This window comes from Syngnathus leptorhynchus, chromosome 2 (assembly GCF_054491065.1).
Source record: "Syngnathus leptorhynchus isolate UIUO chromosome 2, UIUO_Slep, whole genome shotgun sequence".
Taxonomy (NCBI): domain Eukaryota; kingdom Metazoa; phylum Chordata; class Actinopteri; order Syngnathiformes; family Syngnathidae; genus Syngnathus; species Syngnathus leptorhynchus.
The window spans coordinates 2,856,746-2,875,305 of record NC_141196.1 but is presented as its reverse complement, the minus strand read 5'-3'; the positions used below and the strand labels follow the sequence as shown (position 1 = coordinate 2,875,305).

The window sequence follows — 18,560 nt, the reverse complement described above, 5'->3', positions numbered from 1 at the left end:
AATTGTTATATCGCACACTGATTGACATATGAGGACAACCACACGTGTACCATTTTGGTTTCCGTTGCAATTTTAAAAAGCAGAGTGGAAATTTTGATGTCGGAAGCATGTCAAAGTCGCGTCAAAACCACAAGTGCCCACCCTTCTTCCACGCTGCAGAAAGTCCCGTGTTGTATATATATATAGAAATGTAACGCTTCTTCAGAAACACCGTGACTGTTTTCATCATTCAGATCTCCGCAAGGCAACATCATGAGGAGCATGCACATTTTTCTCTTCTGCTGTCTGGCAGCTGTGACGCTTTCGGCCGTCTTCGGCAACAGTGAGACCTAAACAAATTTTTTGCCTTCCCGTTCCTTCGAGCCACACGTCATTCTGCTTTCGTTTACCAGATTCCATCAATCCTCGAGAATGCTGCTTTGACTACTACCCAAGAAAGTTGAGCCCCAAACACTTCGAGTCATATTATCTGACTGACAACCAATGTTCCTCAATAGGAGTCATGTAAGTTGATTTTTTTATTTTATTTTATTTATTTATTTATTTTTTTACAACTATGAATGCATCTTTAAATGTTGTCGATCCTTGGCAGACTGATGACCAAGAAGAATTATCGCATCTGCGCCAACCCGAAGACGTCCTGGGTGGAGAAAATCATGAAGTATCTGGACGAATCCACCTTCTGAAGGATGCGCCTGCCAACCTGCATTTTTATGAAACGCCTCATCTCCACTTGCTTATTCTGCTTTACTTTTGTCACAAACAACAAAAAAGAAGTCCTTGTGCGCCTGGCCATGTTTTAGTCCACTTCTCTTTTTAAGTGAGAATCCATCTAGTCTCATTGGTTGTAGGAAATCAAAGCATTTAAATGAACTGCGCTTTTAAATGTGACAAATCTTAGATTTGATAACAAGCTGACATTGCGCTTGACGTGTTTTATTGGACAATGCTGCCATCTGCTGGCTAACAATGAAAATGCCAACTTTGAGAGTGCTTATGTGATTTGTCAATGGAGCTCCAATAAACTAATCGTGTAAATCAGTTTCCCTTCATTTCAACTATTCTATGAAATGATATGAATAATGAATAGAACTTTTCCATTCTTCAATAGATCGTTATGAGCAAAACAAAGTTTCATGAACAAAACGCATCTCTAGCAATCCGCACACGTCAATACGATTAATAATCAGCATCTCTGATGAGTCTGAAGTGTGGTCAAGGTATGAATTCAACTAAAATGGACCACTGCTTAAAACAGAACTATGCTGAAGCAATTTCTTCCCGCCGACGTTTCAGCTTCTCCAGTTTGTCCTCCAGTCGTTGGGCATCGCCCATGGTGACCCCAAAGTCCCACAAGAGGAGGGTGTTCCCTAGAAGTCCTCGAGTCTGCTTCAGCTCCACATTTTCCCTCTGTAGGCCGCTGCTGGCCCGCTTAGTCCGGTACAGCAAGTCCCTCCTGGAGGTTAGCTCAACCTCCAGCTGGGCCAGCTGCTCCCGCTTGGTCTGCACCTCCGTTTGACTCCAGTGCAGCTTCTCCTTTATGTTGCACAGCAACTGTGAGAAGAGAAGACACTCGTGAGTATTGTTCTGTCTGTCTACTTGTGCTGCTCAATGGTTTGTGCAAATTTGTTAAAGTTATTTGTTAGCCGGCATTTTTCGTTGTTTGTTAGAATTAAGCTACACGGTCTTTGAACCTCTAATGTACGCTTGATGTTCCTCTGGAGCTTGGAGGCCTCTTGACTCCTACGCTCGTCCGCTTTCCTCTGCTGCATCCTTTGGGCCAGCAGGTGCTTAAATTGCCGTTGCAAGAGGTCTCGCCCTTCCTCCTCTTCCTCCTCGAGGAGCTTCGCCTCCAGACGGACCACCCGGTTCTCCACTGCAGCGTGGATTAGACGCAGCTTCCTCAGCTCTTGGCGACGAAGCTGCTCGGACCCCAGCGAGGCGTCCACCTTGGCTCGGACCACTCCCGGAGACAAATGTTCTCTCAGTAGCGAGACGGCTAGCTTCCTCTTCAAACTCAACAGACATCGCCATTCAATTTCCACCTGAGAACAAACACCAAGGTCACGTGTCGTAAGTATAAATAGTTTTTCTTCAGAAATTTGTATTTTCTTCAAGCTCTGCAGATGAAATGCAACGTAAAAACAACGCTAAAAAATAAAATAAAATAAAATAAACGACTCATAAATTGTACACCAAAGCCTCGCCGCTAGATGGCGACAAAAAAAATTTGGGGCGCTAAAGTAACAATAGTCTGGTTAATAACAACCAATAAACCCCTTTAATTGAATTGAATGGTTTTAGGATTGTAGTTGTTACTAATTGATTTGACGAAAACACCTCGAGCTACTTTTAATCTTGCTACCTCATTGAGCGCCTCTTGGTTGTTAAGCTTCAGTTCCTCTTCGTTTCGTCGAGCTCTCTCCATCTGTGAAGCCCTCTGCTTCCTCAGCTCCGTCAGGCGCTCCAGGCACTCTTGGTACTCCTTCCTGTCCGCCTCGGGATCTTGTTCATGGGGGGTTGTCCTCCTCAAGTGGATGGCCAGCTGTGCTTGCACCTCCATGTTGCGCCGGCTCACTCTTTGGTTCTCCTTTTCCAGCTCCTGCAAGAGGAGCGTGGCGTCACTTTTGAGGTCTTCAACATCTCCATTAAGATCTTCACGAATCGGATTTGTTTTGGGTTGAAGAGCAACATTGCCTGTGTCTTTCTGCATCTCACTTCGTAAAAAAATTCGCTGGTCCAGTAGACATTGATTTTTATCTTAAAGATATCCTTTATAATCGTGTTTGTTTAGTAAGAGGACTCGCGCACTAGTCAAGCAATTGCAGTTGAGTTTTGTTTCAGTTGCCATGGTAACGAGCCAGGCTGCACTGACAAAAGACGGCCACGGGTGGGCAGTGTATCCTAAAAAACAATATTTAACACGGCGATTGATCAATCATTATTCAAATAGTGAACATTTTGTTGTTGTTATTCGACCTTATTTTGACTTATTTATGTTAACCTTATATTTTGAAAGTTAATTTTTCTAATAGCCATCTCTTGGTTGGTGTCAGTCACCACGACTACGTACTACCACTACCGATTCCACTACTATTATTACTCTTTCTTCTACTAATAATATTTTTGGTAATGATTTCATTCTGACTAATAGGCCCAAACATGCTTTATTACTAACCAGGCAGTAATGAATTCTTTTTTAAAAATATTTTATTTCGTCTTCACTTAATTTCGCTGTGTTGCTCTTGAGATGGAATTCTTTCACGTTATACCGAGTTCATTTATGTTGGTACTTATGTTGGATCTTCTTACCTAAAAATTTGAGCTGAGATCGTAGGCTAGAGAGATTTATAATGTTAATTTATATTTTCTATGTATCTCTGATAATATTTTATTGGAAAACCTGTTGTAGTTCAACGGGAATTTAATTGTACGAACTAAATTGTGTGTGTTTCTTACATGTTTTGTCCAAGACGAATTAAATGTTAAACAATATATAACTAATATTGTCTAGTGGCATTTTACAAGGGTATTCTTAATTCATATGTATTTTTACACAGATTTTACACTCAGCAACTTAAAACCTATATGGCTGATATTGTTGATGGGCCCATTTAATAGATTATTTATTTATTTATTTATTTTATTTTATTTTATTTGGGTTTTTTTTCCTCCCCTGTTTATTTTTATGTCATTGATTGGGTGCAGTGGTGAAGCGATGATGATCACTTGAATACTTCTCCCTTTAAAAAAAAAAAATAGTTGACATGGGTTTCAGTTGGATTTTTTGTTGCTGTGACTTTTTGCGAATGTGTTGTACTGTTTATATGCTGGTTTTAAATTTGACAGCCTCTACGAAAAAAAATCCTGTCATCCGTTTAAAAAAAAAAAAAAAAAAAAAAACATATTTGCTCCATATATGTTGAGTTCCCAACGACTCCTCATATAGTTAGTCGGAAAAGCACACGGTGGACTTGTCTAGACGTTCCGACTTCTAACCGCAGCGCTGAAAATGACACCGAATCTGAGATGTAGCTTTAAAAAGACACGGTGGCTCACGTTGGTGCTTGGGGAGTACCGTCATTTGGTGTCCTCCTGAGCCACAATCTTGCTCACTCCTCAACTAAAAAAAATGTAGTTCAGGGGAGAAGGATTAATCTACTTCTATATTGACAAAATAATATTTCTGCATCTTTAATACACTATGTAGAAGCTATTTGTGTCATATTGTGTTTTATGAAATATTTTCAAATCTTAAAAAGTAGTTATTTAACCATTTAAACAACAACATTTAGGAAAAAGCATTGTATAGTATTTTTTTTTTCCAAGTGGCAGGAAGAAATATCATTTAGCGCCATGACGCTGCCAATGAGTGTGTGTGTGTGTGTGTGTGTGTGTGTGTGTGTGTGTGTGTGTGTGTGTGTGTGTGTGTGTGTGTGTGTGTGTGTGTGTGTGTGTGCGTGCTACCTGCAGCGTAAAATCTTTCTGCCACATGACACAGACACTGACCACAAGACCACCCACATGTCAGACCACCATCGGTGAGACAACAGCGTGATCATTTGAAGACATCCAACATGATAGTATCAACAAATCATGAAAAGTAACCTGACGTCCAAAGAAAATGCAAATGAGCTGAAATAACATTCTTCCATTTTATCTGCAGCTCTCTTGATACTTGAATTTGATTTGATTATTATGATGAAGTGAACTGCGTTTTGTGTTCAAATCAAACTTTGCATATGTTGGGAAAAGGGTCAAAGGTCACCTTCTGGAGCCTGAAATCGCATTGGTTTCGGTTCAAATCAAACTAGACGGAGTTCATCGTCAAAACACGCACACACACACACACACACACACACACACACACACACACACACACACACACACACACACACACACACACACACACACACACACGCCGTTGTACTTGTCCACCACCTGGACGTGCCGGGTTAATGTTACTCGCTTCCCCTCCCCTTGAGTCTTTCGCCTTTTGATGACTGCCCCCAGTTCTCCCAATTCAAACAACTTCAAGTAAAAAAAAAAAAAAAACGTCACTTTGCTGCCCCTGCTGCCATAAATCACACAAGTCCCCTCGAATGTGAAGCCAGCGCCGCAGAGAAGTACAACAAAGCCAGGCCACCAACAATAAATTAACAAACCTTTATCGAGAAATTGATTTAATATAATTCGTATATTAAAGCACATACAGTCAATTATATAGAGTAAATCTTTTTATGGCTCAACACAACGGAAAAAAACTTGCATAGTGCTCTGAGAGAGAAAATGAAAAATTTCGGGTGTTTCCACAAGCTGATGAAATGTAGAAAAAAAAAAGCTTGAATGTTGTGGCGAGGCCTGGCTGCTCTCCATTAGTCCTAATCTGAGCGGGATTGTGTTGCCGTGGCGGCATGATGGCTGCGGATGGCGGGGATTGACCCTCAGCCTTCCAGGTTAACAGAAGCCGGGTCCCTATGGCAGCTCAAAAAAAAAAAAAAAAGAGGGGGGAACAAAAAATCAGCTTTGACCTTGATGCTCCAATTAAAAAAAAAAAATGTAAACCATATTTTAAAACTTCTAGCCACACACCATCAGCCCCCAGAACAAATGACATCATCATCTGTGCACATTTTGTTCTGCCAAACTCCAATACACTCCTTTTTTTAAAATTCATTTTTTTTAAATTGTCCTTTTTTATAGATCCATTTTATTTTTGTATTGCTACAGCCAAACTCAATACACTCTCCTCTTTTTAAAATTCATTGTTTTGAAATTGTCCTTTTACACATCAAATTTTCCTTCAATATTCATCGTTCATGATTTAAAATTGCTCGTTTATTTTCGGAAGAATTTCTCTACACGGTACCCGCTGTGCATTTTTGCTGTGCATATAAAAAAAAAAAAATTGTCCCATAGAAATGTTTTATAAAAATGAATCGACTTTTGAAATGTAAACACATTTACAATTAATCCAGCTCATTGAAAATGAATACACTTTTGTTTGTTTCACTCTTGTTATGCTAATATGAATTATCCTTTAAACATCTCCAATTGGCTTCTCTTTTCTTAACTGGACCACATAAGACATTTTTATATATTTATGTTTCATCTTGTCTTACATTTAATTTGTATTTATGTACTGCCTTTTGTATTCGTATAATATTCTAATATATATGGGTATAATATTCAATAAATACTGATGTTGAATTTCTCCCAATTTCCTACACGACCATAATAATAATAATAATACTTTTTTTTTTTTTTTCCCATCCTTTTATATGAACGTCCAGTAGTTTTTGTGCGTGGGGAGATGTGTGAACAACATGGCCGCGCACGGTCCGCGCCAGCCAGGCTTAAGTTGTCTGTTAGTGTCTGTGTAAGTGTGTGCCTTCGGGGACTTTGGGGGGGATCAAACGCTCATGTCGCCAGGCGCTGCCGAGAGGAGACGGCCGCTGACAGGTGCTTCCTGCAGACCCAGTGTGGCAGGTGCGCGCACACACACACACACACACACACACACACACACACTGAAGGGCAGATAGTTTGCCTCTCAGACATGCTTGTGCACACACTGACCCACATGCACTTTGTCGCTTCCTGCCAATGACCAGGCAGCCAATCGGAAGCCGCCTTTTCCAAAACATGGCCGCTGTGCAAAAAAGGAGCTCTCCCATTTGTCTTTATGTAACACACACACACATATCCTCACTGGGCGATGATGTTTTGACTCCCAAATGGAAGCAGTCGCCATGACGGCAGGTTAGATGCCCAAATATGGGCGTGATTGACTTTGGTTTAGAAATTCAAATATACCACACCACAAAGAGGACAACGAGGCACTCTAAAGTAGCCACGCCCAAATAATGACATCACTCTTCCCTGCTCTCTCTGTGAGTTGCATGCACCATCCATTATCACTCGCTTCTTTTTGGATTTATTATTATTATCACAATAAATATGAAGCAAAGAGATCAAATAAACTAACTTTATGACAAGAGCAGGAAAGTGGTGGTAAAGCAAAGAACGTTAAAAAAAAAAAAAAAGGAAAATAAGACTGGATGCTCTTTGTTCATGAGTGACTGTGTTGTGGCGACAAGGTCGAGGCCTCGCCAGATGAGCTTCCGCCGTCGGTTTCGGCAAGCAGGTGAGGGGGGATGTATCCCGTCTGCGGTTCTGACACATTCCTGTCCTGGTGGGGGGGTCGATCGGCACAGCGGCCCCTCTTGTCCTGCCCGCGAAAGCCCCTCAGCTTGGGGCTCCAGTGTTCCCGCCACTGGAGGGCCAACGTGGAGCGATCGGCCACCAACCTCCTCTCGTCCGGCGCCCGATCCCTCTCGCCTTCGTCGGCCCCGATCAACAAAAATGTCCGGCCCACGTGGAGAGCGGGGCAGCCGCAGGCCAGGTCCCGGTCAGGGACCCAAAGGGACTGGGGGCCCCTGCGGATCCGCGTGGCGGATCCCGTACGGAAGACTACTTGGACCCAAATGGAAAACTGCCACCAGGGACCCGAACGCTCCATCCCTCTCACCTGCACCTTCAGCACTAACACACACATACAAACCTTTGTCACTTTCTGGCCGAGTCAAATGGAGCGAGGGCTCGAACGAAGCAACCGACCGTAGTCCTTGAGGCAGTACGTGTCCAAGTTCATCCTGACTTTGCCCTGAGAAGGTTGGCAGTGGGACACACACTCCTCATCTATGGCCAGTGGCAGATAACATGAACACAACACACACGCCGTCTCATTAGTGACAATGCGGCTGCTTCTATTTGTCATCAGAGTATCCGGTGACCAACAGATGACCTTCCCGAGCGGTACCCAAACATTCCCGAAGAGTCTTGAGCCTCTTGAGGTCAAGTCTCATGATCCAATTAAAAAAATCAGACCGTATGAATTTAGGCTTAATTGTACTGTTACTCACCGATGCCGTATTGAGGTTGAAAAACTGGAGTTGGAGCAATCTCTTGAATCCCTGCGAGGATAAAAATTGTCAGACAGGTTTTTGTGTGGGGTCTTTTTTTTTTTTACGATCAACAAACCTCACGCGGATGTTGACTTCTTCAGATTGTAAAGTCGCAAGTCATCCTTTCATACATTGTCCAGGCTTCTTGTAAAATCACGTACCACACCAGGTTTGGTCCTATCTGTCACAACTCGCCACGTGACATGGAACATCCCCCTTACCCAATCGCTAACCTTCCCGTCTATCGCGTTATTTTAGCATTAAGCTAGCTGACTTTTTGTGTTATCTCTTTATGTCTGTCTTGACAAGTGAGGAGAGTCAGGCGAACAGTTAAATGCCCTGCAGGAGGCTAATGGATGCTATACTTAGCCCCCCCCCTCGTCTGGCAGTAAAAACAAACAAGGTTTTCTTTCACGCAGAGCTTTCGCTGTCAGAGTTATGAGTCTGGGCCTGTTTTTGAGCCGTGTGACAGGTGATGCCAGGTTGTGCTCGGCCAGATCCACTTACGGACGCAAGGGCGTAGAGGCGACGTGCCCTGTTTGTATCCAGGCGCGCAGTGGTTGCACCTGAGGCCGGTCACTCCTTGTCGGCAAAGGCACTGACCCGACGTGTTGTTGCACCATCGGCCCACCGCTCCGAGAGGATGGCACTGACAAGCTGGGGGGGGGAGAACGGGGGTCAATGATCATTCAGACTGTTTTCAATGCAGTCATGGTCACGCCTCAGGGGTCCGGTTATAGCTGTGAAACCAAATCAATGAGAGGGGGTTGGGGTTCAACCAGAAAGGTCAAAGGGTCACAGTAGTGTTACAGGTGGAAGGCGGGTCACGAATAACTGCGCCCACTCGTTTACATTTCGTCCAAGAAACACGCATGCGTTTGTAGCGACTGACGTTGGCAGGCTTTGCGGTGGTGCAACGGCTTGCTTTGGTCCCGGGTGTAACCGTCGTGGCAGTACTGGCAATGGCGTCCGGCCGTGTGGTGGCGACACTTGAGGCACACGCCGCCGCTACGTCGTCCGGACTGCTGGAACACCTCCATGCTGAAGCGGCACTTGTTGGAGTGGCCGTTGCACTCGCACGCTGGAGAAAAGGGGAAATGCTTTCAATTGATTAGCCGTTATGCTAGCGGACTATTTTAGAAAGATACAACGGTAAGCAAATACACTGCGGTTTGACACTGTAGTATCTGTGACTTTGTGTGTGGCTTTAAAAGGCAGGGGCCTAGCTTGTCGATTTGGGCATGGGAGTCATCCAATCGGTGTAGAGTTGGCTGCTGTTAGCTGCTAACTGGCTAGCCGTTAGCTACATGGGTGTCACTTAAACTGTGCAGCTAGTGTTGAATCCGCTTGTTACGTGATTGGGAAGTTATTGAAAATGTACCGGCGGCTTTGTAATGTCCTCGACCACCTGTGGAGGGATTACAATCGTATTCCCCTGTCACCATAACAACCTGCGAGGTATGACTCACCCACACAAGGGTTTGGGTGGGTGGGCGTGGCTCGATGCCAGGGTCTGTCAAAGTAGAAGTCCTCGCACACGTCGCAATCCGGGCCGGCCGTGTGATGCTTGCACACGCACAGGGCCCGCCCCGCCTCGTCACGTCGACACTTGGAAGCGTGTCCGTTGCATTTGCACCGACCCCCTACCTGCAAGTCCGACAGGGCCAGAGGAGGCAGGGGGGCTACGGTAGGCGGAGCTTGTAATGCCGCCACCGCCGGCTGAAGGCTTCTGGAGGTTTGCTGGATGTTGGGATGGTTTCTTCGTTTTCTCAGTTCTCGTCCCTTGGCCGCTCTTTGGCGTCCTGTCCAGTTACAGTCACCGTTTGGACAAAGGAGCCACTCCTCGCCGTCTTTCTTACGACCAAGCTTTCTAGCTCTCTCATCCTTTTTCATCGCAAGCTCCGAGCTGTAAGTGTCCCCACTTTCCTTACTGGTCACGTTGTTTCCTACCTTGTGATGACTTCTCCCTCGAAGCTTGCCTGTTTTCTTCTGCGTGCTCATTTCAGAGTTTGTTGTGGCCCCGTTATTAAAGGAAGGCACGTTGCCAATCGGATCACCGGCATAGCCCGAACTCCACCTCAGGAGATCGACAACTCGACCCTCCTCATCGTCCTTCACGCTCGAGCTCAGTTTTGCGCCGGCGGATGTTTGATGGAAGACCACACGGATGTCTGTGGCGGTCACCCAGTCTTGTAAAGTGGGACTGTAGTCGAAATCTGGAGACGACAGGCGGCCGTCGAGGGCCGAGAACGCCAGCACCATACCGCCCCTCTGCCTCTGCAAGGGTCGAGGATCGGAGCACAGAGGTTCTGTTTCCTGGTGTCTGGTCTGGGCCACCGTCTGGGAGGGGAGTCCAAAATCCCCGAGGCAATCGCTGGAGTAATGTTGCATCGCCCTCCAAGTGTGTCTGTAATCCATGGATTTGAAGATGGAGATTGAGATCGGGTCGGACGGTTCTCCATGATAGCAGAACTGCAGACTTATGTAGGTGATTTCAAATCGCCGACCCAGGGGCACGGTGAGCACCCAGTCCCCGTTGTCCTGACCCCCTTGCGCCTGCCAGCAGGTGAGGTTGTGAGGATTGTGAAGATCCGTCAAGGTGGTGACGTTGCCGTCAAAAGTTCGGACGGAGCGTCTGGCGTCCACCGAGACCCCGTATGCGGCGTTGATGAACTCGGACAGACAGTGGCGAGGACGGCCGTCCGGGTGGTAGCAGGGATCGTGAGGCGAAGCCCAACTCAGCGGGACGTGGGACAGCGAGGAGAAGAGCAGAGGACGAGGAAGAAGATAGAGGAGGAGGAAAGCAAGAAAGGGAGAGGTGGGAGGGGGGAGGGAAAAGATCCGGAACATCATGTCATCCAGCCTGTGGTGGACAATAAAAGGACAACATTAGAAGACGTCGCTTGAGGGTCACCGGTTTTGGTGAAAGTCGTCTTTTTTAAAAAGAAAAATACAAGATAGCATCAGTGCAACTGAGGAACCTGAATCTCCAAACTGCTCCGGTGTGCTCGAAGTCTGAAATGAGCAGAAAAATATGTCTGACAGCTGGAGCCGGAGCGTATCTGTGGCTCTCCCTTTTCTAAAACGCCGCCGCCCGCAAGCGTGCGATTGGGTCGAGGTGTGCGCTGCCTGAAATCTTTTGGAGCCGCAATACAAGCGGCGGTCACGGTCGCCATTGTGGGAAAATAATTTATAGATGGAAATCTTACTTGAGCCCCCAAACACGAATTGTTTTTGTCTCTAGTGAGACCAAATCTCCTTCCTGCTTCTTCCATCTGGTGACGAGTATAATTCATCCAACTGTCAGGAATTTATCCATTCGAGAGTCGCTTTTGGAATCTAGTCAATACTAACAACAAACCCCAAAAGGGATTTCCTCTTCAGATGATCTTCCATTCTTAGTTTCTTTCCTCCGTCACCTCGCTTCTCCTCTAGATTATATTTCCGACCCTCGCTCGTGTATCACCTGGTCCCTTCGCTCTCTACAAGATTAACGGCGTCCTAACAAGCGTCTGACACTGACAGCAAAGTCAGCGGGGGCCGAGAACCTGTCCCCCCCTTTCGTCATCACGCTCAATTAGCAAGCAAAATATGAGGGACGGTCTGGCTCAGGAAGCGGATCACCAACCCTGAAAGGACATCCACCTGTCTATGTCCTACGACCCGTAGAACACACACAGGACGGAAGAAACGCAAAGAACACAATTTGTGTGTGTAGAACCGCCAGCTGACACGAGGAAATAGTGTCGTGATGACTTCAACATCTCCAACTGCGGGTGGGGGGGGGGGTTGATCTTCTGATCCAACTATGTGAGGCTGGAGAGAATCCGTGCTGACAACCTGGGGGTATGTTTACAGCCTGGACACCACCATGCTAGCCATATAAAAATACACATTCTTTTCTACCGCTATGTGTGGGTTGGCACTATTTCGAAGGTTTCGAATGACTATCTTTTCATAATTTTTCCATTAGCACAGCTAAGCCGTTTTACATGTTAGCATTAAGTTAGCAAAGATTGGGGAAAACTTTGGTGTTTAAATGTAGAGAATTGGACTTGTTTGAAGGTTTAGAATGACCTCAATGCTAATTTCTATTAGCAGCTAGTAAACAGTAGGGTAAAATAACTAGGCTACTTTTCAGTGTATGTTAGCATTAAGCTAGCAGACTATGGGGTGTTGGAACATTGTGGTTTGTGAATATTTAATTCTTGAATGTGATACAGCTCCGTGTGAGTTAAAGTAGCATTTGTTTGAAGGTTTATGAAGACAATAAGATTGATATTTATTTCCGTTAGATCCTCAATGAGGTTTTTCTAAGATAGCCGACTAAATAATATGGCTTTCTTGGACTTTTTGATGCTTAAATAGGCAATTTTGATTCTCTTCTTTTATGTCGGCTTTACAGTAAACTTCAACGAGGAGTGACAAAATAATAATTTGAAGCAAGCACACCGTGCCTCTTATTTAGAAAATTGAGGGACTGAGAACTAGCAATATTAAGTGGTTTTTAAATACATTTAAATATGTTTTAATCAGTTTAAATGTGTTTGTGGGGTAGTAAATAGTATTTTAAAAGGCTAATTTAGCTAAATGGCTCATGATTATAAATGGATCACATGCTTCTTTTTGGACACACACTTCAACTTTTTGATCTGTTTTATTTTTTTTAATTGTCTTGCTCTCCAGCCAGCTTGCCCTCCAGTGTGTCCGGGGTGTGTTCTAGTGAGCAGATGAGTCTCACACATTTTAAAATTCCTCGTCATGGGCCTTCAGCGACTCGGGCGGAGGCGAAGTCAAAGTTACGTGCGGTTGGTCTAAAAGTGCGGAGTGTAAGAATTGATTTTACGTGCACAAAGTCGAAGCTGCACCACATCTGTTGGCACATGTAACCATTCTGACACCTTTGTTAATTTGCAATTGTCCTCAGAAATACAACACTGCAGCCTGTTTTCTCAAACCACATTCCGGTGTGTGTGTGTGCGTGCGTGTGTGTGTGTGTGTGCGTGCGTGTGTGTGTTATTCCACACGGAGCGAATTCCAGCTGCTTCATTTTTGGTGTAATAATCTAATTTTAGTGTTAGACGTGTCACAAAGTGGATTAGCGCCCAGCATGTATCTTTAGTCTATTGTTGTTAGGACTTGGGATTTATCAAAGGAAAAACAAACGAGACATTGTTATTTCCAGTAACAATCGAAATGAATTCTTTTTCTGTCTTATTTTGACTTAGAAAAAATATATCATGCTCTGGTTATTATTTACACGGGTTGCTCATGTTTAACAAGTTTGAATTGCCAATTAACAGTTGATCCCATGGGATGGCTGCAAAGCACTATTTTTATTTAAATGAAGCTCCTCGATTCACTTCAACATCAAAGACGTGGATAGTAATGACTTCCTGGGACAAATTGATTCTAAAAAAAAAAAAAAAAATTATATATACTGTATTCATGTAATTATAAATAACAATAGTATTCTTTGAGCCACTTGACCCACTTCTATTCCATGTCACCAAGACCCCACAAGATGACTCCAAACCACTGCTTTTGACTAAATCCAGGCCCTCATTTGACATTATTCCTTCCCCGCTCCACAGAATCCGCCACCGGAGTCATCTATGTGGTTTATTTTTGAACAATACCACATGTCAACCACTTGATGAGATTTAAAAGCAAACTTTCTGTCAATCCCAAACCGTGCCCGCACCCCCCCCGCCCCGCCCCATTTTTCTACAGGCATACGATCAAGTTGGCTTCCCATGGAGGCTTCACATGTTGATCTTGAAAAACAGATGGGAATGAAATCAGTGTGATTCCAAAGGATGAGGCACGCTGGTGAACGTGTAGGCTACGTGTATATGCATGTGTGTATCAATTAAATCCACATGCTGCCCACAAGATTACTCATGGCTCATACATGCATTTTGTGTCAGATCCTCAAAAACAAACAAAATAAAACAAAGTTTGCCAAGGCCCCCCAATTCGGATAGATCATCAATCCTTGCCCCCCTTAAAAAGCTTCATGAAATAATGACTGGTGGGTTTTGTACTATTGGCAAGAGATAATAAAAGAAGTTTTTTGGATGAGCTCATGACGACAGCATTATTCATTTGCCCCATTCAATCACATAAAGTCTTGTTAAATCGCATTAATCCCTCAAGACAGAGAAGGGAAAAGTAAGAAACCTCATTACATCGTGCAAGGTTTTGAACATCAAAGTGAATCATGTGAAAAGTCTTTTATTGGTCTATTTATTTATTTCAAATATTTTTTCTGCGGTTCGATCAACTTTTTTGGCTAGAACAATAAAAGCAGCTTGATGGTGTCAATTATGGCCGCTAATTGCGCACATTTGCCGCAATCTGTTCGGTTCCTGGAAGTAAAATATTTGCAGAGCTGCGCCATTTCAAGATACAAGGTCATTACAGAAGATGACATTTATATTGATTGCTGGTAATTATTCCAGTAATCAGTCTCATAAATCGTAAGAAGCAGAAACCCTTTTATTATTAGGCTTTTTTTTTTTTTAAACGGAGCTTAACTCGTTTAAAAAAATTCAGAAAAACTTGTTGGAGGTTGGGGGTGTGTGCAGGTTTTGCTTTTAGGCCTAATTAAAGTAGGCAATAAACAAGATCTTGCAGCAGTATAACTGATCAATAAAATAATGACTGGCTGGTAATAAATAACCTAATTAATTAATTATCATTTACTCTGCTTTGGTTGGAAAAAAAGGCGTGACTTAACTCGTTTTGGTAAATAAATAGAATAATTTTACTAAAAAAGTTGAAGGCAAAGGTGCGTGCTCGCTCACCATGTGCGTCCTCCGAGATGGCGCTTCTCCTACCAAAGTGTCCTCACATCCAGTCTCGGCTCGCGCGTCTGCCTGCTGGCCTGCCGGAGGGGTGGGGGGGGGGCAGATGAAGGAGGAAGAGGAGGAGCAGCGAGGAAGAAGGGGAGTGAGATTGCCAGGAGAAGTTAGTTGAAAGGAGAACGAATGCAGCCGAACAACTTCATGCTGTTATTATTAAAATTATTATCAGCACTAAAAGGAGTTTTATTTTGAACGTTGTGGCCCTTTTCCACTTTCTGAGAAAAAAAAAACATTTTACTTTTTTTTTTTCCACTTTGTGAGACACCAAATTGATGGTCAAGCCGCTATTTGACATTTGCATTACTCGTTTCGATACATTTGCTGTACTTTTTTTTTTTAAGGTTGTGCAAAAGTATTATTTAAAAAAGGAAATTCCAGCAAATGTTTTTCTTTTTTTTTTTTTTTTTTTTTGCCGTTGGTTTTATCTTGTTATCGTCACTCTTTGACCCAATTAGCCCTCAGTGGAATCGGAAACTAATTGGCGGCGTGCAATATACAAGATGGTTGTCAGATGTGAAGCAAAGCTGATACAGATGGAAATGGAAGGTGGAGGTCGGGAGGGAACACTTGATTGGAGCGAAGTTTCCCCCGAGAAAGCCATAAAATTGATTGATGGCTCCCCCGGAGGAATGTTTCCCCAGGTGCGCTTCTTCTTCTTTTTCACGCATGCATGTGCGTGTCTGCCAGTTGCAGCGCACTTAACGAATGCTATGCTTGGATGCGGGACAAGTGCAATAATAAAGCAACACAAACAATCACAAGTTTCATTCAAAAGCTGCACACAATACAAGTTGGAGCTTTGTTCCGATGGAAAGGTGTTCGCTCCCTGCATGACAGGTGCCTCAAGTTGGCAGACTTTACAGCCTGCAGCCAAGTACGAGCAAAACCATAACGAATTGCGAAGCATGCTCTTCATTATGTCATCGTCAAAGTATTTATCGTGTGATTTGGTTTGTTGGCTTTATTGCTGCAGGGGGGAAAAGAACGTAGTATAGAAATGTATTGTTACCTGAGAGGAAGGTGGTCATGCATTTGGTTCGAAAGACAAAAATACACCCCAAAATTCCGATGACGTCTACTATTTTCACAAAATAGAAATAAATGCATTTCATTAACGTTTACTTTTTACATATATGTTTGTCAGTTACTTAAAGGCACCCAGTCAAGGGCTCAGTTAAATCCGCTGAGTTATGTTAAAAATATAATGTCATTATTTATGACGACTATTCATGATAATTAGGGTATCGAACTTTACTTTCCATCCTATGTAAATTCACACTGGAATGATGACCTCTATTATCATTGGAAAAATGGGGAAAACAAATATTATATTTACGATTAATATTATTTGAATATTACTTAGTATGTTGTTGTTGCCTCGTGAATGAATAGTAGCCTATCTCCACTTTCTATGTAAAGAACGTTAATAAATCAAGTCAAGAGCACTTGAGTCTGTATCTTTACCTGTGGCGCCCTCCAGTGGCTATTTTACTTACGATTAGTGTGACACAAGTGGATTAAATATAAATAAATAAACCCAATTGAATGTAACTTGTTCTCGCAAAAATAAAAGCATGTTCTTGTTTTTTCTAAGAATTTATTTCAGATGTAAAAACTGTACATTTTGCATTTGTGGGTGTCTACTAAATACATGAGGCAAACAAGGTTAAAAGACATTAAATATTTGAGGAAGCGCATCGTCCGTCCACCAGGGGGCGCAGGCTACACAAAACGCGTGCTGACACTGTTCTGCAGGTCAAAGTTCGTCAGCAAGTCTTGTCTCTGCGCCTCCGCTGGTTGCCAGATCTCCCTTCCACACCTCCTTGAGACATTCTGCACCAGAAAAAACAAGACATGTGGACAGATGGAACAGAAGGAACCTTTGACTCGGGGTGTGTCCGACCTTTTTCGTCTGCTCCGAGGACACGCCTCTCGCACAGGTAGTCCTCCAGTTTCTGGTCTTGATGGTGGAAGTACCACACCTCCACCACTTCCTCGTACTGCTCCAACATGTTCTCGCACTGGAGAGGGATTGGGTTTAGGTTTTTTCTTTTGTGACTAACTGGAGTGAATGAAAGTTCACCACATGTTCCGTAATGTTCTCATTAAAATGTTCACTTTCTCAATGCCCTCCCTTTTCTAGTGTGTTAACATTTACCAAAAATGTTGACCTGTCAGCAATGCTAACATTAGCCAAAAATGGTTAAATTAGCCACAAATGTTCATTCCATTCCTATCCAACTTCTCAGTAATGTTAAAAACATCCAATGCGTTCCTGTCACCAATGCTAATACTAGCAACAACAAAAAATGTTTCGTGAAATGGCAAAATACACTTTGCCACACATTTTTTTGGGCACATTCCTGCTCTATTCATTTGATTGTTCGAATAGATTTTGGTCACCTAACCTACCTGTTTCTTCATATCCGTCACCTCCACGGAGGGCTCGTCCCACAGCTCGTACGGTAGGCCCAATTCAACTTTCACACCTTTGTGGACCAGGTTCTTCAGTGTGCTCATGGTCTGGCTGGAACCCTGAAGCACATGAGAAAGGCGTCTTGAGGAGATGAGCACTGTCGTGCACGTAGAAATCAGACTTCCGAGTTAGTGTTCGTAAGTAAGTTAAGGTAACCTTTGAGTAGCGTAGGCTGCCCGGCCGCTCTGCGTGAACGCTATACTGGAGGATGCGCTCACATATGTTGTCGATGGCCTCCATTAGACGGGTCTCCCTGGAAAGAGCCATTAGGGAAACATATTTCAATTTAAGTCATGTTTCAAAAGGGCTTTATAGTGATACTGAGCTGTCTTCATCATGTTGTCCAGATTTCGAAGCGCGATATTGGACGTACGAGGTGTTGTACTTGATGGTTTTTCTTCTCTTGCCAGTGTCCAGCACTTCTCCCACTTCCAGGACTTCCTTGGAGCGGCCGCTTCCCCGCAGGGCTTCCTGGAGCTCCACGGTGAGCAGTTTACACACTGGAGCACGCAAACAAGCTCTGTTATAACAACTTATTGACTTTTAGTGTGACGTTTATGGAGGGTTTAGGGTTTAATAGCGCTACTTAGCGGTCGTTAACTAAACATTCTGCAACTTCTCACCTTCACATTTACTCGGTAGTCTGTTGTCGTCGTTTGCTCGAATCAAAACGTGGAAAAAAAGCAAATAAAACGCTGCAACAGGGACAAATTTCATCGTCGTTGTTGGCATCCCCTGGTGGACTGGACTATTTCTCCCAGAGCCACATCGGCACCGAAAGTGAAACTGCGCATGCGGATATATGCGAGCGGATTTCTTCTTCTTCTTGCTGCTGTTAACGGCAGTGTGATAGTGCTTTATCGCCCTCTACTGTTCACGTTTTCTTACAATTCAAAATGACAGTGTTTTTATAAAACAAAAACAGTTTCAATTTGTACAATGTATGTACTTGCTCCACCAAACTCCGATCTTTTGAAAATGTTGTTTTGTCAGTTTTGTCAAAGCATTTTATGAGTGCACTTAAAAGTGTTGTTGTTTGGAGTCGAAACTATATTCTTAGAATAATTTCCAATAATTATCTAATCACTGACCTCCTACAGGTATTAATTGTTGTTATTTTGGGTTGTTATATTAATGACTTGGACTGGTTACCAGCCAATTACAGAACACATTGTATAGACCAACAGCATTCATATTCACATTCAACAATAAGTACTTTTATTTTGTTTTGTTTTATTTTAGGCAACA

General features: G+C 43.5%; 4 protein-coding genes across 6 annotated transcripts; 1 reads left to right on the top strand and 3 right to left on the bottom strand.

Moving 5' to 3' along the window:
* The first annotated feature begins 110 nt into the window (after positions 1 to 110).
* ccl36.1 (chemokine (C-C motif) ligand 36, duplicate 1) lies at positions 111 to 1,038 on the top strand. Its single transcript, XM_085933144.1, has 3 exons — positions 111 to 322; positions 393 to 504; positions 593 to 1,038. Exons 1-3 carry the CDS (start codon positions 253 to 255, stop codon positions 684 to 686), a joined length of 276 nt encoding a protein of 91 aa, XP_085789270.1. The 5' UTR covers positions 111 to 252; the 3' UTR covers positions 687 to 1,038.
* Positions 215 to 2,854, bottom strand: cfap184 (cilia and flagella associated protein 184). Its single transcript, XM_085933129.1, has 3 exons — positions 2,366 to 2,854; positions 1,695 to 2,045; positions 215 to 1,554 (listed from the first exon to the last, which is right to left on the bottom strand). The coding sequence occupies exons 1-3, from the start codon at positions 2,711 to 2,713 to the stop codon at positions 1,261 to 1,263; spliced, it is 993 nt and encodes a 330-aa protein (XP_085789255.1). The 5' UTR covers positions 2,714 to 2,854; the 3' UTR covers positions 215 to 1,260.
* Positions 2,855 to 7,054: 4,200 nt separating this feature from the next.
* ntn5 (netrin 5) lies at positions 7,055 to 15,888 on the bottom strand. Of its 2 annotated transcripts, XM_085902624.1 has the most exons (8): positions 15,846 to 15,888; positions 14,777 to 14,856; positions 9,437 to 10,830; positions 8,860 to 9,048; positions 8,475 to 8,624; positions 7,926 to 7,976; positions 7,621 to 7,701; positions 7,055 to 7,545 (listed from the first exon to the last, which is right to left on the bottom strand). In XM_085902624.1, the coding sequence occupies exons 3-8, from the start codon at positions 10,818 to 10,820 to the stop codon at positions 7,073 to 7,075; spliced, it is 2,328 nt and encodes a 775-aa protein (XP_085758750.1). In that variant the 5' UTR covers positions 10,821 to 10,830; positions 14,777 to 14,856; positions 15,846 to 15,888; the 3' UTR covers positions 7,055 to 7,072. The 2 variants fall into 2 exon arrangements, with proteins under 2 accessions (XP_085758750.1, XP_085758739.1); XM_085902613.1 differs by lacking the exon at positions 15,846 to 15,888 and having other exon boundaries at positions 14,777 to 14,901.
* Positions 15,889 to 16,426: 538 nt separating this feature from the next.
* cnpy4 (canopy FGF signaling regulator 4) lies at positions 16,427 to 18,075 on the bottom strand. 2 transcript variants are annotated; one of them, XM_085905515.1, is made up of 6 exons: positions 17,936 to 18,075; positions 17,686 to 17,812; positions 17,469 to 17,565; positions 17,249 to 17,371; positions 16,740 to 16,857; positions 16,429 to 16,669 (listed from the first exon to the last, which is right to left on the bottom strand). In XM_085905515.1, exons 1-6 carry the CDS (start codon positions 18,042 to 18,044, stop codon positions 16,593 to 16,595), a joined length of 651 nt encoding a protein of 216 aa, XP_085761641.1. In that variant the 5' UTR covers positions 18,045 to 18,075; the 3' UTR covers positions 16,429 to 16,592. The 2 variants fall into 2 exon arrangements, with proteins under 2 accessions (XP_085761640.1, XP_085761641.1); XM_085905514.1 differs by having other exon boundaries at positions 16,427 to 16,857.
* Between the last annotated feature and the right edge of the window lie 485 nt (positions 18,076 to 18,560).

What these genes read in the sequence shown, in the direction of transcription:
- ntn5 (XM_085902624.1), bottom strand. Translation starts at nt 10,820, where the DNA reads ATGATGTTCCGGATCTTTTCCCTCCCCCCTCCCACCTCTCCCTTTCTT. An exon ending in GCCTCTACGCCCTTGCGTCC is followed by an intron (nt 7,977 to 8,474) that starts GTAAGTGGATCT and finishes TTATCCTCGCAG; the next exon opens with GGATTCAAGAGATTGCTCCA. An exon ending in GTACTGCCTCAAGGACTACG is followed by an intron (nt 7,546 to 7,620) that starts GTCGGTTGCTTC and finishes TGTGTGTGTTAG; the next exon opens with TGCTGAAGGTGCAGGTGAGA.
- ccl36.1 (XM_085933144.1), top strand. Translation starts at nt 253, where the DNA reads ATGAGGAGCATGCACATTTTTCTCTTCTGCTGTCTGGCAGCTGTGACG. An exon ending in TTCGGCCGTCTTCGGCAACA is followed by an intron (nt 323 to 392) that starts GTGAGACCTAAA and finishes TTCGTTTACCAG; the next exon opens with ATTCCATCAATCCTCGAGAA. An exon ending in TGTTCCTCAATAGGAGTCAT is followed by an intron (nt 505 to 592) that starts GTAAGTTGATTT and finishes GATCCTTGGCAG; the next exon opens with ACTGATGACCAAGAAGAATT.
- cnpy4 (XM_085905514.1), bottom strand. Translation starts at nt 18,044, where the DNA reads ATGCCAACAACGACGATGAAATTTGTCCCTGTTGCAGCGTTTTATTTG. An exon ending in ACCATCAAGTACAACACCTC is followed by an intron (nt 17,566 to 17,685) that starts GTACGTCCAATA and finishes GGCTCTTTCCAG; the next exon opens with GGAGACCCGTCTAATGGAGG. An exon ending in TGACGGATATGAAGAAACAG is followed by an intron (nt 16,858 to 17,248) that starts GTAGGTTAGGTG and finishes ATCCCTCTCCAG; the next exon opens with TGCGAGAACATGTTGGAGCA.
- cfap184 (XM_085933129.1), bottom strand. Translation starts at nt 2,713, where the DNA reads ATGCAGAAAGACACAGGCAATGTTGCTCTTCAACCCAAAACAAATCCG. An exon ending in ACCAAGAGGCGCTCAATGAG is followed by an intron (nt 2,046 to 2,365) that starts GTAGCAAGATTA and finishes GTTTGTTCTCAG; the next exon opens with GTGGAAATTGAATGGCGATG. An exon ending in ACATCAAGCGTACATTAGAG is followed by an intron (nt 1,555 to 1,694) that starts GTTCAAAGACCG and finishes CTCTTCTCACAG; the next exon opens with TTGCTGTGCAACATAAAGGA.